Raw genomic sequence first — 26,582 nt, 5'->3', positions numbered from 1 at the left:
CGTAGAGGGACGGACGGGCAGACAGGGGCTGAGGGGCCCTGGAGAGGGACGGACGGACGGACGGGCAGACACGGGCTGCGCGGCCCCGTAGAGGGACGGACGGACGGACGGGCAGACAGGGGCTGAGGGGCCCCGTAGAGGGACGGATGGACGGGCAGACAGGGGCTGCGCAGCCCCATAGAGGGACGGACGGACGGGCAGACAGGGGCTGCGCGGCCCCATAGAGGGACGGACGGACGGGCAGACAGGGGCTGCGCGGCCCCGTAGAGGGACGGATGGACGGGCAGACAGGGGCTGCGCGGCCCCGTAGAGGGACGGACGGACAGGCAGACAGGGGCTGCGCGGCCCCGTAGAGGGACGGACGGACGGACGGGCAGACAGGGGCTGAGGGGCCCTGGAGAGGGACGGACGGACGGACGGGCAGACAGGGGCTGCGCAGCCCTGGAGAGGGACGGACGGACGGACGGGCAGACAGGGGCTGCGCAGCCCTGGAGAGGGACGGACGGACGGGCAGACAGGGGCTGCGCGGCCCCGTAGAGGTACAGCCGGCCGGGCAGGCAGACGGGCTGCGTGGCTCCCGGCAGGTGGTGTGGCAGACAGGACCAGGGCCATGGTGCGCCGCAGCTGGGCTTGCAGGCCCGGAGCTCCCTGGCCTCCCCGTAACACCTCCCCCGTCTCCGCCAGATATTCATCGTGCAGACGGTGCTGCAGGAGCCCCCGCCCGGCCTGGCGCCCCGCCAGCTCCCGCCCGTCACCGAGCAGCAGCTGCTGATCTACCTGCGCATGGTCACCTGGAACCAGATCCTGGACCCCTGGGTCTACATCCTGTTCCGCAGGGCCGTGCTGAAGCGCATCTACCCCAGCCTCCGGGCCCGGCCCTCCATCGTCTCCCTCTACCCGACGCTCATGCCCTCGCTGCGCCGCAAGCTCACCCAGGAGTCTGTGCTGCAGTAGCAGGCGCTGCCCAGGCCACCAGCTCGGCTGGGCGCGGGGGGAGATGGCGGCCAGGCCTGGACTGATCCTGCCGCCACCCCCTGGGCCCAGTGGGGCAGGGTGGCGCTGTGCCCCCTCCAGGAAGCCCGGCTGGCAGAATGGGGCTCCAGGCCACAGCTCCAGCTGGGGGTGCCGCACCCAAGGGCCCTGGGTTAGAGACTCGTCCTGACTCTGAACCTGTCACCAGGGCAGACACAGGCCATGTACAGCCCCCCGAGTAGCAGCCGCTGCTCCCCACGCAGCCCAGCCACCCCCTGACATGCCTTCCCCCCCCGCCCCAACGCCAGGGCAGCCACTGGACGTCACCCCCATGGGGGCCTGCAGAGACGCTGGGACCAGCGCCGGCCGGCCGGACCAGGGGCCCCTGGCTGCATCTCCTGTCTGCCAAGCAGTGGACTCAGCTCCAGGGACGATGGCTGCAGGCTCTGGCCGTAGAGGGACGGACGGATGGACAGCCACTATGTGCTCCCCACAAAGGGACAGACAGACAGACAGCCGCTGGGGTGCAGGCTATGGGGGGACAGGGTGGGGGAGGCTGATGGCACAGGGGCTGGGGGCTGCCCCGGGGCAGGGAGCTGAGGAGGCAGAAAGGGTCCGGGCTGGGGCACCCCGGAGAAATCCACAAGCTCGTTCCAGCAATAAAGGCCTGGCTGGATCTGGTCTCTGCCTTGCCGTGCTGGGGAAGGGGCTCGCACCAGCGTCCCGCCCTGTGGTGGGGAGTCGGGGGCAGGGAGGCTTTTCTCGTGGGTTTGGCTCCTGCTGGTGGGTGACCTGGCGAGGGAGCTAATGGGTCAGTCCTGCCCCATGGGGGGGCGGAATCACAGACCCCCCCAGGAGTCGGTGTCTCTCAGGCTGGCCAGGCTGCACCACCTGGAGACGGGGGACTGGTGAGGGGTCATCAGGCCGGCCCTGGCCCCTCATGGGAAGGGATTTAATCTGGACCCTTTGGCTGCTAGTTCACGGCATGAAGGCTCCTGCTGGTGTCCGCACCGTGGAGGTCTGCAGCCCTCCCCGCTCGGCACCCACATTCCTCTTTCCCCCCGCCAGCCCCCAGCCACCAGAGCCAGAAACCGACGTCATGGGTTTGTTTTAATCAATGCCCAGATTGGCCCAGATCCCAGGACTCCAGGAGCTGAGGATTTAAGCTGCTCATCCCAGCTCGTGAGCCATGAGCCCAGGTGACTTAGGAGCCCAGGCCTTGCACCCTGCGTGAGACGGGACCCCTGGGCCTCCAGTCAGCGAAACACGGGGGCTTTGAAGAGATGGAAGCCGGCAGCTCCTCCACATTAGCTGCATAGGGCCTGCGTGCCGGGGGGGGACCGGTGGCACTGCCCCCTCAGTGCTGCCCCCCTGCAGCCACGCCAGCCTTTCCTCCACACGGCCACCCGGAATGGCCCCTGCCCTGAGCGGAGCATGGCTGGGCCTGGCCAGGGCCCCGTCTCCCCAGGCCAGGGGCTGGGCCCAGCCAGCCAGTGGGGAAAGCCAGCGGGCCGGGAAGCCGGGGGCTGTAGTGGGGCAGGAAGGGGGCACATGGCCTGGGGCTGGCATCACAGACCAAGTGCTCCGCCCCCTATTTCCCGCCCCCCTTGGCTCCGCTGATGGCGGCCCAGACCTCGGCCACGAACTCGCCCGGGAACGCGAACTCGCCCAGCTCCGAGTCCAGGCCCTTGGCAAACTCCTCAGGGCTCCAGCGCTGCCGGGCCACCTCCACCATGGCCGAGGCTGCGGGGGAAAGGGCGGAGCTCAGCAGGGCTATGGCCGGTGCCCCGGGATGGGACTGGGCTGGGGTCACCGGGGAGAGGGGCAAAGAGGCACCGGCCCAGCCTGCCTCCTCCCCAGCTCCCTGCCGTACCTGGGCACCCGCCCTCCCCTCCCCTCCCCCATCCCTGGGCACCCAGCTCTGCCCTCCCCGGCTTCTCTGTCACCAGTGCCCAGCCCCTCCCCCAGCACACCGCCTCCTGCCCTCCCATCACCAGGCCCAGCCCTGCCCCCCCGCAGGTCCCTGGAGGCCCCCGCCAGCTCACCCAGCTCCAGGTCCCGGATGCCCATGTAGCTCTCCAGCAGGTCGTCCACGCGCCGGGCAGCCTCCTCCTCCCAGGCGCTGGGCTGCAGGCAGGGGCTGGGTCAGTGGAGCCGCTGCTGGGGCACCCAGCTCGGCCCCAGAGCCGAGGGCCAGGGAGAGTCCCAGGCGCCGGGGCAGAGGGCACCAGGCTGGTGGGGGCAGGGAGCCAGCCGGGGGGCAAGTGGGGGCAGGGCCTGGCCTCCAGGTCCTGCTGTGCACCAAGGGGTCCCTGGTCCACCCTGGGGAGCGTTGTGCTCCTAGCCTGTCTGGGAGCCACCCGGGACCCCCGTCCCTGCGGTGACGCACTGCCCAGGGCCCCTGGTATGGAGAGCAGCTGCTGGGGAAGGGCCCTGAGCCCTCTGCCAGGCTGGGAGAGGAAACGGCCCTTTGCAGCACGCCGGGGCAAGGGGGCAGGTATCCCTGTCCTAGCAGGTCAGTGCCAGGCTAGCCAGTGGGGGGTGGCACCTGTGAACCTCTGTGCACGGGCAGAGTCTGGCCCCGGGCGCCCTCCCACTGCCAGGCCTGGTGCTGCGCCTGGGTCCTTGAGCCCCTGAGCCACGGGAGGCTGGCCTGGGGGTGGGCAGCAGCCTGCTGTGGGCGGTGACAGTGTGAACCCATCTCCTCCCCCCACCGCCCTGGGGGATTTCACCCACCAACTTACCCCCTCCTCCAGGCTGGCAGGGCCCTGGGCCCGCAGCCGCAGCGTCTCCCTGCCAGTGGCCACCCGGCCCTCACCTGGGCCCTTGCCGCTCTTGGTCCGCTGCCCAATCATATCTGGGACAGAGATGGGGAGGGGCTGGTCAGAGCACTATGCCCAGCCCAGCGGTACCTCCCCACCCCACCAGAACTCACCTGGGCCCCCATCTCCCCACCCCCCCAAAAGTGACAGGGTGCTGGCAGGGGCTGGGGTGGATCGGATCCCCTGGGCTTAGCAGGCTCTCGGGGGAAACGGGCTTCCCCAGTGCCTGCCCCTGGCTAGAGAGAACGGCCTGAGCGCTGTCGGACGTCACCTCCCAGCAGAGCCCAGAGCCCTTCTCTCTGGCCTGCAGCTACTTCTGGGGTGGAACGAGGCAGCTGAGCCTGGGGGGTGCGTTGCAAAGGGCTGCGTGAGGACCCGGGTGCCTTGGGTGGCTGCAGCCTGCGGAGATGGGGGCAGCAGTGAGGTGGGACAGAGGCTGTGGGAGGACAGTTGGGGGTAAATCAGGGCAGACGGGGGACAGCCAGTGCAGGAGCCCCCAAGGCCGGGGGGCAGAAGCAGAAAGGCCCCAAGCTGGTCCCTGGGCTCTCAGCTCCACACTGGGGGTCCCTGGCCTCTCAGCAGCGACCCCTGCTGGCCGGTATGGGCCTGGCCCGACCTCAGCCCAGGGCCCAGCTGTGAGCGGGGCGCTAGAGAGGGGGCGGCTGCAAGCAGCAGGAGGTGGGGGGCCCTCAAGGGTGTGTCCGGGTTTCCTGTGTGCACACACACACGCATTCCCCAGGCAGACACCCCACACGCGTGCACACATGCATACACACATGCCAGGCAGACACCCCACACGCATGCACACATGCCAGGCAGACAACCCACATGTGTGCACACATGCACACACACTTGCGCACACACGCGCCAGGCAGACACTCCACACGTGCACACACTTGCGCGCGCGCACACACCCACACACACACCAGGCAGACACCCCATGCACATGCACACATGCACGCACACTCACACGCACACACACACGCACACCAGGCAGACACCACACACATGCACACACACTCACATGCACACACACACACGCCAGACACCCCACACGCGTGCACATATGCACACACACACACACACACATACCAGGCTGACACCCCACATGCATGCACACATGCACACACTCTCGTGCACACACACACATGCCAGGCAGACACCCCACACATGTGCACACATGCACACACTCACGCACACCCCCCCCAGGCAGACACCCCACACACATGCACACATGCACATACACTCGCACACACAAACACACACATGCCAGGCAGACACCCCACACACATGCACACACACACACACACGCCAGGCAGACACCCCACATGCGTGCACACACACACACACACGCCAGGCAGACACCCCACATGCGTGCACACATGCACACACTCACATACACACACGCGCACCAGGCAGACACCCCACACGTGCACACATGCACACACACTCGCACACACTCCAGGCAGACACCCCACACTCATGCATACATGCACACACACACACACACACACACCAGGCAGACACCCCAGGCATGTGCACACAGGCACACACACACACACACACACGCCAGGCAGACACCCCACACATGTGCATGTGTGTGCACACACACACACACACCAGGCAGACACCCCACGTGTGCACATGCACACACACACACACACACACCAGGCAGACACTCCACACGTGTGCGCGCGCACACACACACCCCAGGCAGACACGCGGCTCTCTCCCGCACAGAACTGCACCAGCCTCTGAGCGGCCTGAGTGGGCCTCAGGGGGTCGTGGCTGCCTGGGCCCACAGGGACTGGCTCGACCAGCAGCCTCTGTGCCAGGCCAGGCCTGGCCTGAGGAGTCATCCACTGGGCAGGAGCTAAAGCCGACCCCAGAGGGGGACCCAGGTCTCTGCCCCAAGCCCCATGTCAGCACATGGGACCAGGGAGGCCATGACCCAGCTGTGGGTGCTGAGTGCCAGGGTGGGTGCAGCATGTGGCTGGGTGAGGCCAGGGCTGTGCCCAGCCGCCTGCCCAGCCCACGGCTCTGAGCCCAGCTTGGCACGGCCGTTACCACTGCTAAGCACACAAACCCAACCCCCGCCTCTCCTGCCCCACCCCTTCTCACTCCTCCCACTGTCCACAGTCACTTTCAGCTGGACACGGCAAGGGGCTGTGGTGTGGGCTCTGGGCTGGGCTGGGGACAGGCTCTGGGAGGGAGTCCGGCTGCAGGAGGAGCGCGGGGACAGGCTCTGGGAGGGAGTCCGGCTGCAGGAGGGGGCTCGGGCTGGGGCAGGGCTGTGGAAGTGGCTGAGGGGTGCAGGCTCTGGCTGGGCAGGACTTAACTTGGGACGGCTGCTGGTTGGAGGTGCAGCAGCCCCATGCTGTGCCGCTCCCATAGGGAGCTGGTCTGTCCTGCCGCAATGTGCGGGGACCCCCCAGCCCGGGCCCACGAGGACAGGCCAGGGGGGTCTGGGAGCGACCTGCAGGGACCCTGACTTCCCCGCTGACAGCGTCCTGGCTTGGAAGCGTGGGCCCCATTCTGGGCACCAGCCCTGCATGCAGGGGCGCAAACTGGCAGGGTCCAGGTGCTGCTGGCTCGCCTGACACTGGGTGCAGCCCCCAGGGCCTGGTCCCTGCAACACCCCCTCCCCTGCCCCCCAGGCATCTTCCACTGCTCTGCCGCAGCTGCCATGGGGCGGTGGTGGGGCCAGCGGAGCTGGGGAGCGTTGGCACACCCCTGCAGGGCAGTGCTCTGCGCCCCAGGGCCCGGGCTGGAAGGCGACAGGCAGAGCTATGGAGGGGAGAGGCCAGGACAGGGCTAGCAGGGGCTGTGGGTCGGAGGGGGGGCACCGGCAGGACGGTACAGGAGCCTTCCGGCTGCCCCAGGCAGTCCATGTTTGTTGTGCCTCGGGGAGTCCTGTGACCTCAAACCACCGGCCTCCCCTTGCGCCCCCGGCCACGGAGCAGCTGCTCCTGTGTACAGACGGACAGTCCCGACGTCTCCCACAGCCGTGCCCCTCGCTCCCGACCTGCAGCCCCCTGCGGCCCTGGCCTTGAGCTTCCCCTCCTCCGCCACCTGCTCTGCCGGTGCCCCTCACGCCGACCTGCCCCGTCCCAGGCCCCTCAGTGCTGGTTGTGATAAAGGCCAATCCGCAGCTGTAGCAGAGACAGAGGCTCAGCGCAGCCATTGAACCCCCATCCCAGAGCACAAGGGCTCCAGGCAGCGAACATGTGACCCAGCAGCTTCCAGAGCGTGGGTGGGCAGGGGGAGTGTGCACATGAAATATCCTGGGTGGGGATGTGCAGGGGTGAGGGTGTGCAGGTTGCATGTGTGTGCAGGGTGGTGGGTGTGTGTGCAGGGGCGGATGCGTGTGCGGGGTGGTGTGTGTGCAGGGGTGTGGATGTGTGTACGGGGGGTGGATGCGTGCAGGGGTGGGGGCATACAAGGGGTGGATATGTGTGCAGGGTGTGTGTGTGCAGGGGTGTAATGTGTGTACGGGGGGCGGGTGCGTGAAGGGTGGGTGCGTGTGCAGGGTGATGGAGGTCCCTGAGCAGTACAGAGGTGCAGAGGGGTGCAGGTGCAGCGGAGTGCAGGGGGCTGCAAGGGACGTGGGTGCAGGGGGGCGCAGGTGCAGAGGGGCACAGGGGGCTGCGAGGGGCGCAGGTGCAGCAGGGTGCAGGGGGCTGCAAGGGGTGCAGGTGCAGGGGGTGCAGGGGGCTGCGAGGGGCGCACACCGGTAACTCACCGAACCCCCTTTTGGGCTGCACCAGCCGCAGGGTGAACGGCCGGGCCCTGGGCAGCTCCCGCAGCATCTTGGCAACTTCATAGTGGCGGCAGCCCACGATGGTCTGGTCGTTGATGGCCTCGATGCAGTCGCCCACACACACGGTCTGCACACGGTTGATGATGCTCCCGTCCTTTATTCTCTGGGCGGGGGGCAGGGCAGGGCAGGGCCGCTCAGCTGGGAGCAGTGCTGCCCCCAGCTCAGCGCAGGGACACCCCCCCTTTGCGAGGCGCACGGTGCCCCACTCCTGCTCTGGAGGACTGACTGGGCCTGGCTCCCCAGAGATGCGGGCAGAGTGACAGCAGCCCTGCAGGAGCCTGGCCTGGCCATGGGGATGTGCTGCATCCTGGACAAGTCCCAGCCTTTCCCACAGACTTTCCCTTGGCAGGCCCCCTCCCTGCACTGGCCAGGCCAAACTCTGCCTCATGCCAGCTCAACATCGCCTGCACGGGCCCTTGGGAGGGGATCAGGCTCTGCCCTTCTCCTGGCCCTGGCACTACATTCATGCCCACGACGCCGGGGATGGCCCTGGGCAGCAGGTATTCCTGGACGCCAGCCCTGGCTCCGCGGCACTAGACTAGGGGGCTGGACTGGGTGCAGCTCACTCCTGGGCTCAGCACTGGGGGCTGCCCAGGTCCCCCAGCCCCACTCCACGCTGTCGGCCTGGGCGGGGGGCGCAGCTGCTCACCAGCCTGGGGCTGGGAACGGCTGTGCCATGAGCCCTGGGGAGCAGGAGCAGGGGAGGCCGTCCCCTAGCCAAGGCACAGGCTGGTGGCCTCATGCTCCAGCCCTGGCCTGGGTGAGATCCTGATCCCCCTCTGCCGCTGGCTGACCTGGGAACCTCACTGCCCGTGTCGGCCTCATCCCCATGGCCTGGGGTGGTGGCGGGGCCATGCAGTGCCTGGGGCAATGGGCCCTGATTACAGCTGGGCCCAGACCCTGCCCTGCCCCAACTGGCTCACCTGGGCAGCACTGCGGACAGCCCAGCGCCTGGTGAGGGGGAGGTTACTCCCAGCTCCTGCTGCAGGGGAACAGCCCAGTGCAGCTGAGCCTCTTCTCCAACCTGCAGGGCTCTGTGCCCCCCCCCCCGACAACCCTCCGATCTGTGGGGCTCTGACCCCCCGCAACCACCCCCATCTGCAGGGCTCTGATCCCCCTGGCCCCCATCTGCAGGGCTCTGCCCCTCTCCACACACACCTGCCAGACACTCCTGCAGAAAGCAGCTCCCTGGGAATTTTGTCTTTGGCTGAGTTTCCCCAGCTCCTCACCACCCTGCTGGCCCCGGGCACCGCCTGCTCTTCTCCCACCCCCTGAGGGGAGAGCACAGGGCTCGTATACAGGCCTCTTGCTCTGGCCAGTGCGGGGAGGGGCAGAGAAGTGGCTCACACAAGCTGGGCACTTTCCCCTCGCTCCCTGACACTCCCGGGAAGACAAGCAAGCAGTGTCTCCCTACACCCCACTGCTGGCCCCACCCAGCCCGATCCCCTGGCACCAGCTGCTTTGCTGCCCCTGAAGCAGGGTCTGGCTCCCTCTCACGCAGCTCTGCTGGTTTGACCAGCCCTGATTCACTCCCCGTAGTGGCGGGCACACACTTTCTGAGCCCTGCAGGCCCTTGGCTGCCCTGCTCCCTGGCGGCAGTGAGTCCCACGGCCTCGCCTTGGCTCAGGTCTGAGTTCACTTCTCAATGTCGGTGCCTCACCTCTGCTTTCCCCACATGAAACTGGGAGATCAGAGACATCCCCCGCACCGCCCCATCCACCTCCTCTCTCCACTGCCTCCTGGGGCGAGATTTCCTGTGTGTGCTGCGTGCTGGGAGCCTGACCCTGGGAATTGCCGGCCGGGTGCAGCTACCGGGCCGGTTGTGTTGTGTGGGGAGGTGATTTTACCCAGGCTAGCTGTGTGCGTGGCTTCCGGCACAGCCCTCCCAGGTCCAGGCTGGGTGAGCCTGATGGGCCATCTCCCAGAAATCAGCTTTTCCTGCTCCCACCCTGGATTGGACACAAACTGCCCCAGGTTTGGCTTTCAACAAGCTGCAAACGGAAGCTTTTGATTGCAAAGTGTCACCCAGTGCCTGGTGGGAATTGTCTGGACCTCAAGGATTCTTGCACCCGTGCTCTTCTGTGGGTCAGGCAGCCTGGCAGGACTACCGCTCCCACAATGTACGAGGCTCTCCACTCTCGGTGAGGCCTCAGGGCACAGTGCATCATGGGGTTTGAAGCCCGGCTCGGGAGGGGAACAGGGACACGCGATACCCAAGCTGCGGGTCCCAGGAGGCGCCATGGCAGCAGGCTCAACTCCAGTCTGCGGTTTGAGGGGGCGAGCAGTTTTGTAACAAACACCCCAAGGGTCCCCCAAGAAGCCAACAGCCACATTTCACCAAAAACCCGGTTCTCCACACCCATCCTCCTGTGGGATAACGTTTGGCCACCCTTGGGAGGGTTCTCCCCCAGGCTGCTGGGGCCTTTCCAGCCTGTGACCCTCACCCACCTTGATGAAGGCGTAGCCTGCCCCATTGTCAGTGATGGTCAGCCCCAGTGCATCCTCTGTCTTGGTCACCTCCACCTCCTTGGTCTCGCCCCGCACGTGTGCGAAGATGAAGTCCTCCAGGCCGATCTGGCCCCCCAGCAGCTTCTGCATGTCCACCTTGTGGGTGTTGAGGGTGCAGAACAGGATCTGCCGGGAAGCAGCCCCCTTCACCATCCTGCCCAGTGGGGCTGGGAGCTGGGAACACACTTCCCCCAGCGGCTCACAGCTGGGACACACCATGCCCCCCTCCCCCGCTCCTCACAGACCCTGGAAATGGGCTTTATGCCAGCTCAAGAGCTCCTTTATTTCTTTTTGAGCAGCAATGCTCACGAGAAAGCCAGCCGGACACGAGCCCATTGTAAAGCAGGGCTTGCCTTGCTTGGAGAGCTCCCGTTCCCTGCTGCAGCTGCCTGTGGAAACGGCTGCCCGTGACCTCACGGCAGTTCCCAGGGACTTGGCCTGGGGGCAAACACCCGTCACATGATCAGCAGTGTGCACAAATCAGTGAATAACCCACAGAACAACCCTGTCCCCTCCTGGCCTTTGGAGCTCCGCGGTTAGCAAATCAAAGTGGGCAAAATTAGATGCGCTTTCCAACCAGAGCAATGGGGGCGGGGGGCAGTTTCTCTGCTTTCTTGTGGTGGAAGCACATGGCTGAATTTTACCCAGACTGGGCCTGATACAATTCCTGGTTCCAACAAACACTCTGTAAGAGTTTGGGCAAAGTTCTTGGTTGCCCTGTGCCTCTGTTTCCCCAACTGTAAAATGGGGAGAAGCATCTTTCTAGGTCCAGCCTGTTCATAGGGCTCACTCTTCGGGGGCGTTTGTGCAGCACCCAGCACAACCAGGGCCCTGAGTTCAGTTGGGGCCTTTGGGGTGAACTGAAGAACAGTAACTGTGAATTGCTCAGACACGGATCTGGGGTCACGAGTTCAACTCAGACCAGATGTGGGGAAGGATCTCTCCAGCCAGTGTGGCCCACAGAGGTTAGGCCACCCTGTGCAGCCCCTGCTGAGCAAAGCAGCAACCTGAGCTGCACAAGGGAGCTGGCAGGCAGCTCCGGGTCAGCCCACAAGAGCGACAGAAACTCACTGGCGCTGTTGCAGGGAAGCTGCAGAGCAACAAACAGGAACCTGTGAGAGTCACTGCTTGCCTGGGCTTTGGGGCAGGGAATCAGGCTTCCCACAGGGAAAACGGGAGGCCCCCGCTGCTTGCTGCCCCTCTCCATGGTGCCAAGGCTGGTGCCCAGGTGCTGGGATGCTGCCACCCTGCCAGGATGCATCTGGCATTTCCACTCGCGTGCTCCTCCGCACTGCACCCACCTCTTGGGCAGAAGCGGGCACCAACGATCGCAGCAGCAGGCCTGGGGGGACAGACGCCCATGTCAGGATGGGCAGGATGGGGCTTCAAAAGGGACCTGAAGGGGATGCCTGAAGGGGATGCCTGGCACCCCACTTGCTAACTGGTGAATGGTGAGAGCCTGACAGCCCATTACTGGGAACACCTGCAGAACAAGACTCAGAACAACGTGCCTCTCCCTAGCACCATTCAGCAGCGGGTCCGACAGCCCCAGAGCCCCGCCATCATTACAGCTGTGCCTGCTGGCCCGGGTTTCCCAGCTAGCGAGCAGCCCCCCTTGAGTTTTCACCCCCACTGATTACACAGCCACAGATGGGTAAGACAGGGAAACTGAGGCACAGAGCAACAACATGACTTGCACGCGGATCCAGAGTAGCTGGTACTTGATCTCAGGTCTGCCACAGGCCCAGTCCTGGGTTCCAGCCCTGTGCCCGTCTCCTCCCTTTGTAGGGCCCCTGCAAAACCCACAGGTACCAGTCACAGGCCCTGGTGCAGGGCTGAGCCCCTGGGGTCCAGGGGCCTGCCCAGCCCCAGGCGGACATTGCTAGGCACCGAGAGGAGTGGCAAGGAGACAGGCCCTGCAGCTGTAACCGAAGAATTTGGCCATAACCCTCTGGTGACCAGAGTCAGCCAGCCGGGCTGTGCAGAGCTCCAAGCAGGCACCGTCCCACCACCCCATGGAGGGTGGAGGCATCCCCGGTGCTCAGGCAGCCCAGCTCTTTGGCTGGGTTAGCCGCTGCCCCTGCTCACCTCGGTAGGGGAGATCTCGAAGACCTCGGCGATTTTGGCATACAGCTCCCTCACATTGGTGAAGCCCTCGATCCTGCCGGTTGGGCTGCCGTGGGCCAGCTGCGTGTGGAAGACCAGCCTGGGCCGCACCCGCGGGGGTGGCCAGGAGGGGGAAGCGGGGCTGCCGTCTCCAGCTCGCTCTGCTTCGGGCGCAGCCTCCATGGCCCCCTGCTTCGGCAACACCCCGTTCTCCATGGGCTTCTCCTCCTCCTCCTCGCGCCGCTGGCCCGATCTCTGCAGCATCCCGCCGCCCAGCTTTCGGGGCCACGGTGGCAGCTGCCCCTGCTGAATTATAGATGGCTCCAGCTCCTGGCCCAGCGAATCTGATCCGTGGAGCCCAGGTAATTCGAGGCGTGTCAGATGAGCTGCCCTGTGCGTGGGCATGGCTCCAAGCTGCAGGGACGCTACCAACCACTATAGCCACAGGTCCTTGGCAGGTCCACCACTGCAGCTTTCAGCTGACACCAGGGCTGTTTGCCTCAGGAGAGAGACACTAAAACCAGGAGCTCTTCTGCAGTCCCGGGAGGGGACAGAGCCAGCGAGTTTAGCACCCCCATGCACAAGCCTCTGGCTCTGAACCCCCAAAGGCAGCAGCTGCTGCAGAAGACTAGAGCGGGACAAAGAACCAGGCTGGGTTCATGGGGGCACCTCCGAGGAGACAGCTGCTCCAGCCCCACCAAGGCTCGCGGTCCTGCCCAGGAAGTGCTGGGCCTCAAAGCAGGAACCTGCCCCATGGCACTCCAGGGTCAGGCAGCAGACCCTGCAGTGCTCTGCCAGGGCCCAGCCCCCAGGCCCGGGTGAAAGCCACTGCTTTGGGGGAGTGAGTTTTGCTGGGGGCTCTGGGGAATTGCTCAGCAGAGCCAGAGGGTCGCTTTTCACTTGGCACTATGGCAAAGTCGCTGGTTTCAAGGCAGCATCGCCAGTGCAGTGCCGGGAGGGTCTTTCTCAGGGAGGAGAACAGCAGCGCGCTCTTTGCAAAACCAGAGCAAGGAGATCGAAACAAGGACTGAGTCTTCTAATGAACGAGCAGACCTTTCCCTGCCTCCCCACCCTCTGCAGCTTCGTGCCACACCTGCTGCCTGGCTGACCCCCCGTCCTTCTCCCTGCAGGGTACCAGGCAGCAGGAGGGCCAAAAGGATTCTGCTCCAACTGTGCATCAACTGCGACTGTGGAATCTGCCTTCCTGGGCCGCTGGGGGAGGCAGGGAAACCCAGGTCAACTTTCCAGTCCTAGGAGTAGTTTGGGGAGAAAACAACAAAGACCTTGCACTGTGGAGCCAAATCCCATTGATTCGAATGTTATAGGCTATTTACATTGCCTCACCGGGAGAGGCACTGAGCCAGGTTCCATCCGCCAGGGAAGCAGCGACGTCCTTTACCCTCTGCTTAATTTCTCCACGTGGAAAGTGAGCAGCACGAGAATTCACCAGCGCCTCATCCTGCCACTGGGCCTCATCTCCCAGGCAGCACAGACCCACCACAGGAGTAAACTCCTGCCACAGCAGAGACAGAACTCGGCGCTGGTTACTGGCTCTGAGATGCTTTGAGGTGCGATGGATTTGTGTTTGAGGGGCTTCTGTCCTCATATTACCTCTGCTCCAGAACCACACTGCTCGCTGCCGCTGAGCTCAGCCAGGCAGCCACGTCACACCCACGGTGGGCTCCAGCTCTACCACGTCCCAGTCCTGGGCGTGAGCCACAAAACCCTCCGCCTCTGGAACACGCATCTGCAAAGCCCCCTGCAAAGGGCACCCTCAGCTGCCTCGAGGAAGGGGGGAGCGGTTGGGCCTGCAAGAGCTGCCCCATGATCAGAGCTACTAAGAGCCCTGCTAGGAATGGCCGGCTTATTGCTGCCTCAGTCCCGGCCTTTCCAAAGCCTCCCGTGGTGCACGACTCAAGGACAAGAGAGACGAGCAGCTACACAGCAGCTCGTGCACAGGGGCAGCACTAGGACCCAAACCAACCAGCAGCTTTTAGTGCTGATGCCCCAGTTGAGGTGCTGCTTTGAGCAGGGCGCTGGAACCGGGTGGCCTCCTGAGGCCTCTCCCCGCCCTGATCCAGGAGTCTAGGACTAGTCCTGAGCAGATCCCTGCACCCCATGTTCACACCGTGCCCACGGAGGAGATAGCCGGGGGCTCAGGTCCTTCACTGCATCCCTGCCGAAGGTCATGAGCCAAGCAGGGCCACTGGTGGTCCAGTAGGTAGGTATTACGCCGTGACAAGACAGGGACCTCAGCCAAGCTACTACCCTCCCCTCGTCACACAGCAGCAGATTGGGCCTCTACCCGTTTTATTTGTAGGGAGCTTCTCCCTGGCTGTTCCCTTGCATCGAAGGCAGCAGCCAAAGTGCCAGGAGACGCAGGTGCTTACAAACATCAGAGGGGTTTGCGCCATGGCTCCATGGCAGAGAAGCGCCAGCCCCCAGGAGAGCAACGACCTGAAAACTGCACTTGGTTACGTAGCGCTAGTAAGAAAATTAGTCTCTCTCATTGCATGATCGCAGATCAGTGAGTAAACCCACTTCCCAGGAGACACAGCCCCCCAGTCCACAGAACGAGGGGGGCGGAGGCTTGTGCGACGAGCACTGCAGGTGTAAGGGCAATATCCAACCTAAGGGGCACATTGAAACGGGCCGACTGACTCGGAGACTCCAGTGTTTGCAGCTCCAGGACAGTGTGGCAATGGGCTCCCACAGCCCCAGCTCCTCGCAGACTCTGGGGAGCCCTCTCGGGAGGCAGGGAAGGGAGGTGGACAGCCAGGAGCAGAGGCCCGAGGACGAGTGGCAGTGCTGGGAGATCACCCAGAGCTCCTGAGCCACAGCCCCTTGGAACTGAGCAGCTGATCTTAACAAGGCAGAGGTGCAAGCCCAGGGGGCTGGACTGCTGCTCACTCACAAGCCCCAAAGACATTTCGAATGGCGGCGCGGACCCCTTTGGAAATCGAACAGACGAGGGAGCTCCAGGGCTTTGCAATCCACAAGCTGAAAAGCAGCCTGCCAGCAGCTGAGTGGGGCTGGTGCCAGGCTGGAAACAGGCACTTCCCAGCAGTCGCGCACACAGACGGTAAGCCCCAGGGATGGACGGATCCTGCCACACCTCTGCAGGGCTCAGAAACTCAGTGCTCCTTGCGCCTGCGAGCACTGCTGGCAGAACTGGTGCCAGAGGCTGCAGGCGATTGCTGGCACCCCTTGGTACAGCAGTTAGGGCCCTGCTCTGCCTAGCAGAGGCTGTGACAGGATCTAAACCCACGTGAGGCTCGCCCACAAGGAGGCTCAGGGAGATGGACAAGCGGCTCTCAGCCGAGCACCTGGGGTCAGCATCAGCCTGGACGGTCTGACTGCTTTGTAAAACTGAATGAACTGGCTGAGCCGAGGCAGGCCAGGCCCCCAGCTGGAGGGGGAGCGTAGCCCGAGCACCTCTCCAGCCTTCATGCCTGACTGGAAGCATTAAGAGGTGAGGCCAAATCTGCACTGCCAGGAACAACCTGCAGCTGCCGCAGCCTGGCCTAGCTGACTCGTTTGCTGGGCTGGGGCTACTTTGTTGCTTCGCAGCTGTTGGAACTCAGCGTTCTGGGCCCCTCTGCCTCTCCAGGGTCCCACAGGCCAAACATCCACACCACAGTCACAACCCCTCAGCCCAGGGCTGGGAGCGTGAACCCGCTGGCCTGGCCAGCCCCAGGCTCTGAACAGCACGGTCTGCAGCACTGGTCAGCATGGAGAGCGGCTCCCATGCTTGCCCATGCCCAGAGAACGAACCCTCTCTGCAGCACACGGCCTCCCTTCCCCAAGCTCAGGGCACCTACTGGGCCGTGGGTGCTGCCCCTCTCGGTACCCACGGGCTCAGAAGAGGGACGTTGGGGGATGGTAACCTGGCACTCAGCTACGCCTGCTGGGGCAGGGCCCTGCTGCGGAGTAATGCGGGCGACTGGCCCCAGCTCTGAGCCTGGCCTGCATCAACTGGCGCTCGGCCCTCAGGAGCACTTCCTAGTGACACAGAGAGCTACTCTAGAAGTCTTTGCCATTGCATTGTGGGAGAACTTGTGCGAGTTGTGGGAAGGCACTGGAGGACCAGCGGAGAGGGGCTGCAAAGTGGGCAGGGTCCCAGCCGCATGACAGCAGCACTGGGGCCAGCTAGCTGGGGCTGAGAGCACTGCCATGTGGGGGGGTGGGGCAGGAGGGTGTGGACAGCCAGGGGCTCAGGTACCAACCAGCTAAGAGCCTGGGTTAACTCAGCTGTGAGCACAGAGCCAACATTAGGTAAGGGCCCAGCTGCATCACCGACCCAAAGGCAGACATGGACCTGCTGCAGCAGGACTGCCTGCCGGCTGACCTGACTGGGGCGGGCCGGGCCTAGCTCTGATCCAGCGGGTCCCATCCACACTACAAACACGGGCCTTAGAAGACACTTGGCTGAGGACGCGTGAGCTGGCCTGTTCCTGGCGCGCAGACGTAGCTCCCCGTCTCCCAAGGAGGGCTCACACAGGGTCAGTCCCATAACTCTCAGCCATGTTATTTTAGGAGCAGGGCTCCCACTGCACCACACAATCCCAGGATCACAGTGCTCAAAGAGCAACAACCTTCTTGTGCCTCCAGTACGAACCCCCGGCTCTGCAGGCAGCCTGAAACCAGAGGAGTGAAAGGCCTGTCCATGGCAGCGTGTTAACTCTGGAGCCTAATGATGTTGCTTTAAAGGCCCACACCGATGCATTTCACCGCTGCTAGCTCGGGCCCACTCCATTCTAGGTGCTGCTCTAGGGGAGGTTGTGCTAGCACGGGCAGTGGCACTAGCACTGCTGAGTCCTCTTCTGCTCAGCGCAGGTCGAGGTGGCCTGGGATGAAGGTAGCAGTGTCTTGTCTACACCAACATCCTCCCAGCAACACCCACTGCAGCAAGACAGACGTCTTCAGCAGCTTGACAGCTGGAGGGTGGAGCCAGCCCAAGCCACGCCTCCTTGACTGTCACAGGGAGTGACGGGGGAGCGGCGCTGCGCTGGCTGAGCAGCTTTAAGGCTTTGCGGTTTAACTGAGCGCAGCTGCTGCGGGATTTCCAGCACGGCTGCACGATCCTGCGGCCTCGCTGAGACCAGAGGGCAGCTTGCAAGGGGGTCTTCAGTGCATCCAACAGTCTTGCTGCCTCTGCTACCGCAGGGATCACTCCACCGAGCCCCAGCCCTGGCAGTCCGCAAGCCGGGGGTTCGGGAGGAGCCAACAAGCGACCCTGCAAGCTGCTTCGTTGTCCCCTTGATCGCCTGCCCCCCGAGACCCCCCCAGACGCCCAGCTCATAGTTCTCTGCTGCACGGAAGGACCAAGAGTTACTCAGCCGCTCAAAGCCCTTCTCCAGCAAAGATGTATGCCAGGCAGAGGTACTGTGCTGTGAGGCGCCAGCGGCTTGCAGGTGTCGGGAGGGTGGGAGGAGGTGGCTGAGGGTCCCGGTCAGCCCCTGCTGGGAGCAGGACACACCAGGCCTTTCAGAGGTGTTCACTAAAAACCGGAAAGAAAACCGCAGCTTGTGGAGTGCCCTTGGCTCATCAGCAGAGTGGGACCAGAGAGGCTGTTCCTCCCCGGAACAGGCAGGGCCCATTCACTGCTGCACAAACCTGCTCCACGGGAGATGGGGAGGGGGTGTCAGTCTCCATGGAACCGCCCACAGGGGCAACAGTGACCCCCAGGGTAGATGCATCATTGCAGACACGCGGCCCTAGGAAACCCAGGCCGAGCCAGCAGCTCGCTTCTGGAGTGTCACCAAGCAGCCTTGGGATGGGCCGAGCTCAGGCAGCTCAAGGGGTCAGCGGGCCAACTCCCCAGGCCCAGCTCAGAGAGGGGGAAATCTCGGCAGGCAGAGGAGGGCAAAGCAGCCCAGGAGGTACCACCCCCGACCCCACTGCCTTGGAAAACGGTGCCTCCTCGGCCACGTGGGCCCCACAACACAGAATTACAAGCACCGCCCAGACCGAGTTGACCTCGAGCTGGCCTGGGGGCACCCTGGGGGCACTGGGGCTGTTCTAGGTGTGTCCCTGGACACGCTGGCTGCTGGGAAAGACCTGGGCCTAGGCTGAGCACCTGCCGAGACCCAGTTCCCCAACACGGCCTCACCCACGGAGCTCTGGGCACTAAGCACGTGCCAGGATTGACCCACACTGCCATGGCTGACACGCAGGCCCAGCAGGCGCTGACCGCAGCAGAACCCTGCCCTGGCCGAGAAGAGCCCTACTCACCTGGCTATCCGGGAGAGGATCTCCTTGATCCGCACCACCAGCTTCTCGTGCTGCAGCGGGTTGCTCTCGATGGCGCTGTGCAGTTTGGCCATGTAGAAATCCAGCGTGCCCAGCGTGGGCGTCTCTCCAGTGCCTGGGGACAGGGGCCTGTCAGCCAGGCGCAAGAGGCTGGCAGCAGAGTCCCAGGGACAGAGCCCTGAGGCCAGGGCCCCTGCTGCAGCCCTGCCGGGGGGGTGGGGGTTAGGACCAGCACTTGGACTTGGCGGGGAGCTTCACCCACAGCCGTTCCCTAGCTGGATGGGAACCCAGCAACGATACCCAAGCCCCACACCCCTCAGGGTCACACCTCCACTGGCCTTTACCTGGAGCGAGCTTACCACACATGGACCTGTTGGGGAGAACCCCCTCCCCACAACAAGGCTGCTCCGCAGACAGTTGCCTGACAGGGGCTTGCCTCTGTCCCCCCAGCCAGAGGGGGCTGCACTGCCACAGACACCTCTTCGGTGCTGCTGGGCAGAGGGGGCTATGGGATCCTTTGCCATCAAGGAGAAAGGCTGGGAGATTTCTGAGGCTTCAGCCCCCTATCCAGGCACAGCACATCAGCCCCCCGGAGCTCCCCTGCTAGCGACAGCCCAGCTGGGAGCCAGTGGACCGCTTGGGGCAAGTCTCGGGGTAGGCGAGCCCCATGAGCCTCCCCTCTCTGCTCCCACCTGGGATGGGGAGGGCAGCGAAGCTGGTGGTCAGGGCCTGCCGCACGGACTGGAGCTGCTGCTGCAGGGCCAGCGTCTGCCTCTCCTCCAGCGCCAGCTCCTGCTCCAGCTTCTCCTTGGCACAGCTCATGCTCTCCGTGTGCTTCTGCAGGATGGCGTTCTGCTCCTCGAACTCCGTGTTCATCTTCCGCAGGCGCCGCAGCTCGGCCTCCCGCGCTGCCCACAAACGGGGCGGTCAGGGCCAGGAGCCTCCCCCAGCTTGAGCCAGGGCTCACCCAGTGCTGTCACTGGCGACCTGGATCACAGCAGAGCCCAGAGGCCCCAGCCAGGATCAGGGCCCCACTGCACTAGGTGCTGCCGGCGTTCTCATCCCCCGCACCCGGCTCAGGCTGGGGCCAGCGGCTCCATCCAAAGGGCTGCCTGGCACCTTCCCTAGTGCTGACAGGACCAGCAGCTGCAGGACAAGCCCTAGCCATGGACTCGCCCTGGGCATTAGGGGTTGGATCTGCCTTCCTGGGAAAGGCAGACACTGCCCACCCGGCCAAACAAGGGTGGCAGCAGCTAGGGCAAAGCCAAGGGGTCTCTTTACACCAGGGATCCTGGGTCTGCCCTGCGTGCGAATCAGGGCTGGGAAGTGAGAGCCCTGGGCCACCAGCCCCAGCTGTACCACTAGCAATACAGGAGGGAGCCCGGCTGCGCCAGGTGGTGCGCGACAGAATGCAGGCCAGCCCTGCCCTGAGGGTTAAATCCTGGCCCTCCCCGCTGGTACCTTTGTTCTGGTCCAAGAACTCCTCGGTGAAGATGGGCACATCGAAGGTGGAGAAGCCATCGCTGCCATAGTCCCCACCCTGGCCAGGGGCAGACCAAGGTTAATGGCCAGTGGCCAGGAGAGGCCGACTTGAGTCTGAGGGATGAACTTTCCTTTGCCCACTAGGGATTCCTGCCTCGCCTGGCGTCCACACACAGCCCCTGCTCTGCTTCAGCTCAGGGGTTAGGGAAAGGCCAAAGCAAGCACATAGACTGGGGGTGCTGGAGACATCCCAGAGCCAGCTGGGCCAGGCCACAGTCCCCAGCCTTGGCACGGGTATTTTACAGGATGCTCAATAACTTCCCACCGCTGTATCAGGCTCAGCTCCGCGTGCCATGGCTGGGTAGCTCTGTCTGATCGCAGTCTGCAGCTAAGACCCTCTCAAGCCCCTCTGCCAGGGTCACATGCAGCAAGTTGGCCAGTGGCCTGTGGGGGAGGGAGACGGCCCCTGGCACAGCCTGTGGGCACAGAGGGATCGGCACAGACTGAACAAGCAGCAGCTCTGGGTGTGCCACATGCACTGAGCTAATGGCTGTGCAGCACCAGTCAGACGCATGGCACAACAGGCCAGCCTAGGCAGGAGCCAGGCCCCACTTCAACGCCCTCCCCCTGCCAGGCCCAGGCACTCTACCACCTTGCTCTAAAGAGGACTGAATGCTCCTCAGCTTGCCTTCCCCCAGCAGCCCCCTGGCACCCACCCCCAGCCTGGAGGGGAGCCACCAGGGTACGTACCTTGTGCGGGTGCCCGTTCAGCAGGGTGTTCACAGACGCAGGACCAGCATCCTCTGGGGCACAAAGGGGTCAGAGGTTACTGTGCTCATCTGGCTGAGCCTGGCCCACCCTGCCAGTGTGTGGCACTGAGGGCGTGCTGCCAGCCCCCTCCCCAGCCAGGGGCACACAGTGCCTCTTGTCCCGGGGCACCAGAGGGGACAGGGCAGAGTGCGCCAGCCCCGCATGCTCCCAGCACCAACCTTTCTTGATCTTCTTCTCCTGGATCTTCTCTGTGCACATCTTGTAGGCCTCTGACTGCTGATACTCCCGCAGCTCCTTCATGTACTGCTGCTTCTCGCGCTCCGCCTCGTCCAGGTACCGCTGGAACCACATAGGGTCAGACGGGCGCCCACCCCCCGGCGCAGACCACAGCACAGGGAAGGGGGAAAAGCTGCAGCCCCTGACATCACCCTGCAGCCCACATCCCACCGAGGGGCCCTAGCATTGCAGAAGTGACCCCAGGAGTTCAGCCTGACACACAGGGCCCTGTTCCCCCACCACACACCAATGGCCACCCAGTCAGCTAGCCATGAGGCGTTCAGTGCCGGCTGACACCCTGGCTCTCAGGGCATGTAACTGTGGCTATGGAGAAGAACAGACTCGGACACACAGCACTGCAGCCAGTGAAGCAAAAGCTTTGGGATACGTCCTGCAGGACCTGGCCCAGACACAGCCCTCCCCAAGGCAAGCTCATCCAGGCTGGTGCTGTGAGACAGGGTGCACAGCTCAGCTAACACGAGGGTGACTCCCCAGCTCCCCCAGTACCTGTTTGTCGGCAGGCTGCAGTTTGCTCCACTCAGCTCCCAGCATCTTGGTGATCTCCGGAAAGGGCAGGTCAGGATGCTGCATGCGGATCTGCTCCCGGCGCTCGTTCAGGAAGCGGACGTAGCCCGTCACTGGGGCCTTGGGGCCATTGGGCAGGATCTTCTTCCTCTTCTTCCCTTTGGGCCAGCCCCTCTTCTTCACCGGCTGTTTGCCCGCAGCATGGGTGGGAAAGAAACCAACTGACATGCTGGGCTGCAGCTCAGTAAGTGACTGTGCACAGCATGCAGCCCTGGGCAGGTTGCTTCCTGGCCATTCTTCCCAGCCCTGTGCCGCAGCCACAATGCCCCCCCAGCTTCTATGGGGCCAGCATGCTGCCCAGGTGCGCCAGGACTACAGCACTTCTGTGGACAGCGTTAGCACAAAGCCCAGCAAAGCAACTCCCTGTTGGACCTAACCCCTGCATGCCCAGCAGCGCTGTAAACCCAGCCACCTCTGTACCCTGCTGCTGTGCCCGCGCCAGCTCACCTCCTCCTCGCCCGGGGCCTTCTCGCTGCTGGTCCGGGGAACCTCCCCCTTCTCCTGCTTGATGGCCACCAGGAAGTTTCCATGCTGGCCTTTGCCAGTGGCTTGCCTGCAACCAGAGAGCTTGTGTCACACGGGGGGGAAGGGGCTGAAGCACACTGGCAGAGGACTAGTGGTGCTGCTATACCCTGCTGTGCCTCCTGCTGCAAATATGGGAGCATGGAGCATCCCACACAGTCAGTGCTCGCCACAGCCCCGAACAGGAGCAACTCCTGCTGGAAGAAGCAGGGGTTGAGGTAGATGTGACTGACACCCTCCCAATGGCAGAGCTCCCACACCCTTCCCTAGAGAAGCCCTTGCTGGAAGCAGCTGGCTCTGTAATAACTAAGGGGCTCAACAAACTCCAGGAGGCTCAGCATAACTTGGAGCACATCACAGTGTCCTGCACACGGGTCAGAGCCCAAGGCTCACCCTCTGCTGGCAGATCAAGCAGCTGTAGCAAAGTCAGACCAAGAAGGGTTCTCGCAAGACTGAGCAACAGGTTCTGAAGTTACACAAGTTGAACCATTCTCACCTGGCACCCCTGGGACCTGACGGGTGCCAGACAAGAGTTTGCCGGACCGTGGGAGGTCAATACTGTCTAGCACATTACCAACACTTCCACTGCTTACTGGGCTCTTAGAAGACATTTAGGCGTAAATTACAGCTAAATAACAGCACAGAATACTCAGGGCCAGGACTGGTGGCTGGAAACAAACTTGATGGGAGAGAGGGAACTTTGGCCACACCCATGATATGTGGCTGTGCGGCTATTACAGATTACAGTGGTTGCCGGATGAGAGTTCTGGGTTAGAGAGGTTCCACCTGTGTTCCTCTGGGTTCCAATTCCAAGGGCCATCCATCTGTCTTTGTGCCCAGTGCATCCACCACTCTCTGGCTGGAGAAAATACTCCCTTTCCTGACAGAGTTTGGAGAGAGGGAAATGGGTGGTGCTGGTGTGCCATGGAGGAGGGCATTGCCTTCACCTGAAGCATCTGGCACAAGCCACAGCCCTGGCAGAAGAGAAAACTGGGGCCCAGGTGCTGCAAGCAGAGATGCCCATGGAAAACCTCGGTGGCGCTCCACCTGAACAGGCTCTGACAAGAGAGCAGGAGGAGGGAAGACAAACCCCAAAACAGGAAAGTACATGATAGAAGACATAACTCAACAATTATGAAAGGTAGGAAATTAACAAGGAAAACTAAAGACATGAGGGAAAAATCCATGGCTGGAAAGGCTAAAGGGCTTTTTTCATTATATAAGGACAAAAGAAATCCTCGCAGAGGTACAGACTCACTACTAGGTGGACAATATGGAACTGCTAATGATGCAGAAAAAGGTAGACGTGCTCAATGTAGATTTCTACGCTGCATTTGGAAAGAGGCAGCACGATGTTGTGTATGATAAAGCACGATAAAGCACTTTTGATCTGAAGACGATACTTAAGGAGACTCTTATGCAACATCTCCTGGGGACAGATTTTTTAAATAAAAAGCCCCGGCAAACTTGCACCTAGGAGTCTTAAAACTAGCTCAGGCGACATCATCGTTGCTGTTAATTTTTTGGAATAGCATGGAAAGCCAAGACGACTCGCAGAAAGCTAACACACCACTACTCCAAATGTGAAAGTGGGATGACTCAGGTAATTATACGCCCATTAACCTGACATCAGTCCTGGGCAAAATAATACAAAATACAAAATATTTCAACTGAGAAAAGAACTGATAGGTGGAAGCATGATACTGGCTAGTCAGCACAGACAGATGGAAAACAGGGCCTGTCAACAAGCCTGTTTCATTCTTCGTGATTACCAGCTTGGTCAATAAAGGTAACCGTGTACTTGTAACAGCCTTGTAAGGTGTGACTTAATACTGCATAACATTCTGATTGAAAAATCAATACCCTCCACTAGCAATAAAGCATTAAGTGGATTAAGAATTGGCTAAAGAGTAGCTGCCAATGGGGAACCATCCTTGAATAGGTGTGTTTCTAACAGGGTGCCAGGCTCTATGCAACATGTTCATTAACGATCTGGAATTAAACATAAAATCCATGCCGAGAATGTTTACAGATGACCCCAAGATGGCAGAGTGGTACCTAACACTGAGGACAGGACAGTCATACAGAGTCATCTGGAGCACCTGGTAAAGGGGTGGGGTGGGGCTAGTCAAACAAAACACATTTGAATACAATCAAACAGGTAGCCGTAAGCAGGAGCAGGGAAGTGACTTTTCCTCTGTATATGTCACTGATGAGATGACACAGGCATACTATGTCCACTTCTGGGGGTTCATATTTTAAAAAGGCTCTTGCAGAAAGAGCACAAAAGAGCCACAAAATGATCTAGAAAAATGCCCCTTACAGACCTCACTCTGTTTCCATGATCAGAAGTTGACCTGATAATATCCTAAATGCTACCTGGGGCAAAAATACCATGGACTAAAGGGCCATTTAAGGTGGAAGAGAGGGACAGACCAAGAACCAAAAGCTAGAAACTGAAGTAAGGCAAATTCAAATTAGAAATCAGGCTTGATGTTTGACATTGAGGGTGATTAACTACAGGAACAAACCACTTGCTGGTGTCTTTAGGTGAAGCTTCATGAATATATTACCTGGATTTGTTTGCTGTCAGGCACTATAGGGCCTGTCAGCATCACCATGACAATAACAAGCACTTACAAAATCCCAGCAGCCAGCTGTTTTGCACCATGTGACATGACCAATATCTGTAGACACCAGCTAAGAGCACCAAGAAATGCTCAAGCAGCTGAGACCAGGCCACCTGTAACGTGCAAACAAGTTTCATTATGAACATTTCAGCAACTGGGCAGCAAGATGAAAGGTAACTGCAAACTGGAGGTAGCAAACCTCAAGCTCAGAAGCAACTGAGCAAGCTACAATCCAGCTGAAACAGGGCCACCCCACCCCCGCCCCGCCTGGCATGTGCCATTCTCATTGTCTCCTGCTTTGATGACTCAGGACTCAAGACTTTTGGGTTCTATTCACAGCTCAGATACTAGTGCCCAGACAATGGGACTGGACTCGACTTCTCGAGGTCCCTTCCAGTCTAGTGTTCTATGATACACTAAGTGGCACTTGGGCAACTCACATCCCTCGCCCTCTTTAGAAGCAAAATAATAAATGTGCAGTATAAAACAACACTATTTGAACTGCAAGTTTAACATGGCACCAAAAAGCTACAGGATTTAAAGCCATATTGACACAGCACTGTGGACTTAACAGTCTAACTAGCACCTGTTCTGGGCAGGAGAGCGGATATTGCTCGAGGAATACAGACGGCATTTCCCGAATGATTTACTGCAATTTATAGCAATACCAGATGTTCCCTGGCAGCTCTAGGTGTCCAGACCCACCATTAATACGGAAAAAGGGCCAAGACTCCCTACTAAAGCTTTACACCCTAACAGGAGCCACAATCTGCTCAGGGTTTTTCACTCATTACTTTCCCCAGCTTTAGCAAGGGAGATGAGGGGGGTTGCTGGGGAAAGTGAGGCACAGAGCAGCACTGAATGACTCGTGCAAGGTCGCCCAGGCAGGGGTGGGGCAGAGCACAGGCATCCTGCCCCACGGGACCTGCAAGAGGTGAGCCACAGAGCAGCCCACAGGGGGCAGCTCTGCCCCCCACCCGTTACAGACTGTTACTGACTGTCCAAGGAAGAGCACCCAAACTCATGCCGCCCCCCCACCCTGAGCACCCTTACAGCCCCAGTGTAGGGCCTGTACCCCCTCCCTGCCCCCTCTGTCCCCCGAGACCCCCCACCCCAATCTCCTCCCCCCACCCCTTCTGTCCCCCCAGACCCCCCACCCATCTCCTCCCCCCACCCCTTCTGTCCCCCCAGACCCCCCACCCCAGTCTCCTCCCCCCACCCCCTCTCTCCCACCCATCTCCTCCCCCCACCCCCTCTGTCCCCCCAGACCCCCCCGCCCGTCTCCTCCCTCCACCCCCTCTGTACCCCCAGACCCCCCGGCCCCAGTCTCCTCCCGCCGCCCCTCTGTACCCCCAGACCCCCCGGCCCCAGTCTCCTCCCACCGCCCCTCTGTACCCCCAGACCCCCCCACCCGTCTCCTCTGTACCCCCGCCCCCCAATACCCTCACACCCGCTGCCCATCCCCCACCCCAAACTTCCCTGCTCTGCAGTTGCGTCTCTTTCTCAACAACCCCGCCCCACCATCGTTATGCTAATGAGCGGCCCTGAGTGGGGCCTCGCATTGGTCACCGGGGCGGCAGGAGTCGGAGAACGTAAACGGTGATTGGCCGGAGCCGCCATCGTCACGAGCATGGGAGGCGGAACAAGGGCTGCGTCAACTTCGGTTGCGCGCGGCTGCCGCCCCAGCCAATCCGCAATCGGTTTCCGGAGCCTCAACGAGGAGAGAGTCTTAAAGGGCCAGTTACCCAAAGGGAGCCGTGCTCCCCGGCGCCACCCCCCGGCCAGGTCCCAGCCAACGTAGGGTCAGAGACACCCCCCAGCTCCCTCCCGCACTCA

General features: G+C 62.1%; 3 protein-coding genes across 6 annotated transcripts in view; 1 reads left to right on the top strand and 2 right to left on the bottom strand.

Annotated features, from left to right (window-relative positions):
- Positions 1–1,513, top strand: part of TBXA2R (thromboxane A2 receptor) — a 33,324-nt gene extending 31,811 nt beyond the window's left edge. The window contains exon 3 of the mRNA XM_074978425.1: positions 685–1,513. Coding sequence (XP_074834526.1) covers positions 685–954 — 270 coding nt within the window. The 3' untranslated portion in view covers positions 955–1,513. The remainder of the gene's footprint in view (positions 1–684) is intronic.
- Positions 1,514–2,085: 572 nt separating this feature from the next.
- On the bottom strand, positions 2,086–16,596 carry GIPC3 (GIPC PDZ domain containing family member 3). The gene is made up of 6 exons (XM_074978056.1): positions 12,211–16,596; positions 10,063–10,248; positions 7,537–7,717; positions 3,717–3,829; positions 3,018–3,099; positions 2,086–2,715 (listed from the first exon to the last, which is right to left on the bottom strand). The coding sequence occupies exons 1-6, from the start codon at positions 12,631–12,633 to the stop codon at positions 2,564–2,566; spliced, it is 1,137 nt and encodes a 378-aa protein (XP_074834157.1). The 5' UTR covers positions 12,634–16,596; the 3' UTR covers positions 2,086–2,563.
- A 139-nt stretch (positions 16,597–16,735) lies between these two features.
- Positions 16,736–26,262, bottom strand: HMG20B (high mobility group 20B). Of its 4 annotated transcripts, none has more exons than XM_074978058.1 (10): positions 26,229–26,262; positions 24,757–24,862; positions 22,042–22,147; positions 21,517–21,720; positions 20,952–21,072; positions 20,713–20,765; positions 19,942–20,020; positions 19,173–19,388; positions 18,463–18,595; positions 16,736–17,728 (listed from the first exon to the last, which is right to left on the bottom strand). In XM_074978058.1, the coding sequence occupies exons 2-10, from the start codon at positions 24,792–24,794 to the stop codon at positions 17,716–17,718; spliced, it is 963 nt and encodes a 320-aa protein (XP_074834159.1). In that variant the 5' UTR covers positions 24,795–24,862; positions 26,229–26,262; the 3' UTR covers positions 16,736–17,715. The 4 variants fall into 4 exon arrangements, with proteins under 4 accessions (XP_074834159.1, XP_074834160.1, XP_074834161.1 ...); XM_074978059.1 differs by lacking the exon at positions 26,229–26,262 and adding an exon at positions 25,333–25,757 and having other exon boundaries at positions 24,757–24,859; XM_074978060.1 differs by lacking the exon at positions 26,229–26,262 and having other exon boundaries at positions 18,463–18,609; positions 24,757–25,760.
- Positions 26,263–26,582: the final 320 nt, after the last annotated feature.

Source organism: Carettochelys insculpta, chromosome 27 (genome assembly GCF_033958435.1).
Source record: "Carettochelys insculpta isolate YL-2023 chromosome 27, ASM3395843v1, whole genome shotgun sequence".
Taxonomy (NCBI): Eukaryota; Metazoa; Chordata; order Testudines; family Carettochelyidae; genus Carettochelys; species Carettochelys insculpta.
This window is presented reverse-complemented; position numbering and strand designations above follow the sequence as displayed.

Bases quoted from the DNA above. Each gene is read 5' to 3' on its own strand.
- GIPC3 (XM_074978056.1), bottom strand. From the start codon at position 12,633: ATGCCCACGCACAGGGCAGCTCATCTGACACGCCTCGAATTACCTGGG. The intron at 7,718-10,062 runs GTGGGTGAGGGT...CCCCCCGCCCAG, and splicing joins CAGGCTACGCCTTCATCAAG to AGAATAAAGGACGGGAGCAT. The intron at 3,830-7,536 runs GTGAGTTACCGG...TCTCTGTCCCAG, and splicing joins GCAGCCCAAAAGGGGGTTCG to ATATGATTGGGCAGCGGACC.
- HMG20B (XM_074978058.1), bottom strand. From the start codon at position 24,794: ATGTCACATGGTGCAAAACAGCTGGCTGCTGGGATTTT. The intron at 21,721-22,041 runs GTGAGCTGGCGC...GCGGGCAAACAG, and splicing joins AGGCCCCGGGCGAGGAGGAG to CCGGTGAAGAAGAGGGGCTG. The intron at 20,021-20,712 runs GTACGTACCCTG...GCCCCTGGCCAG, and splicing joins TGAACGGGCACCCGCACAAG to GGTGGGGACTATGGCAGCGA.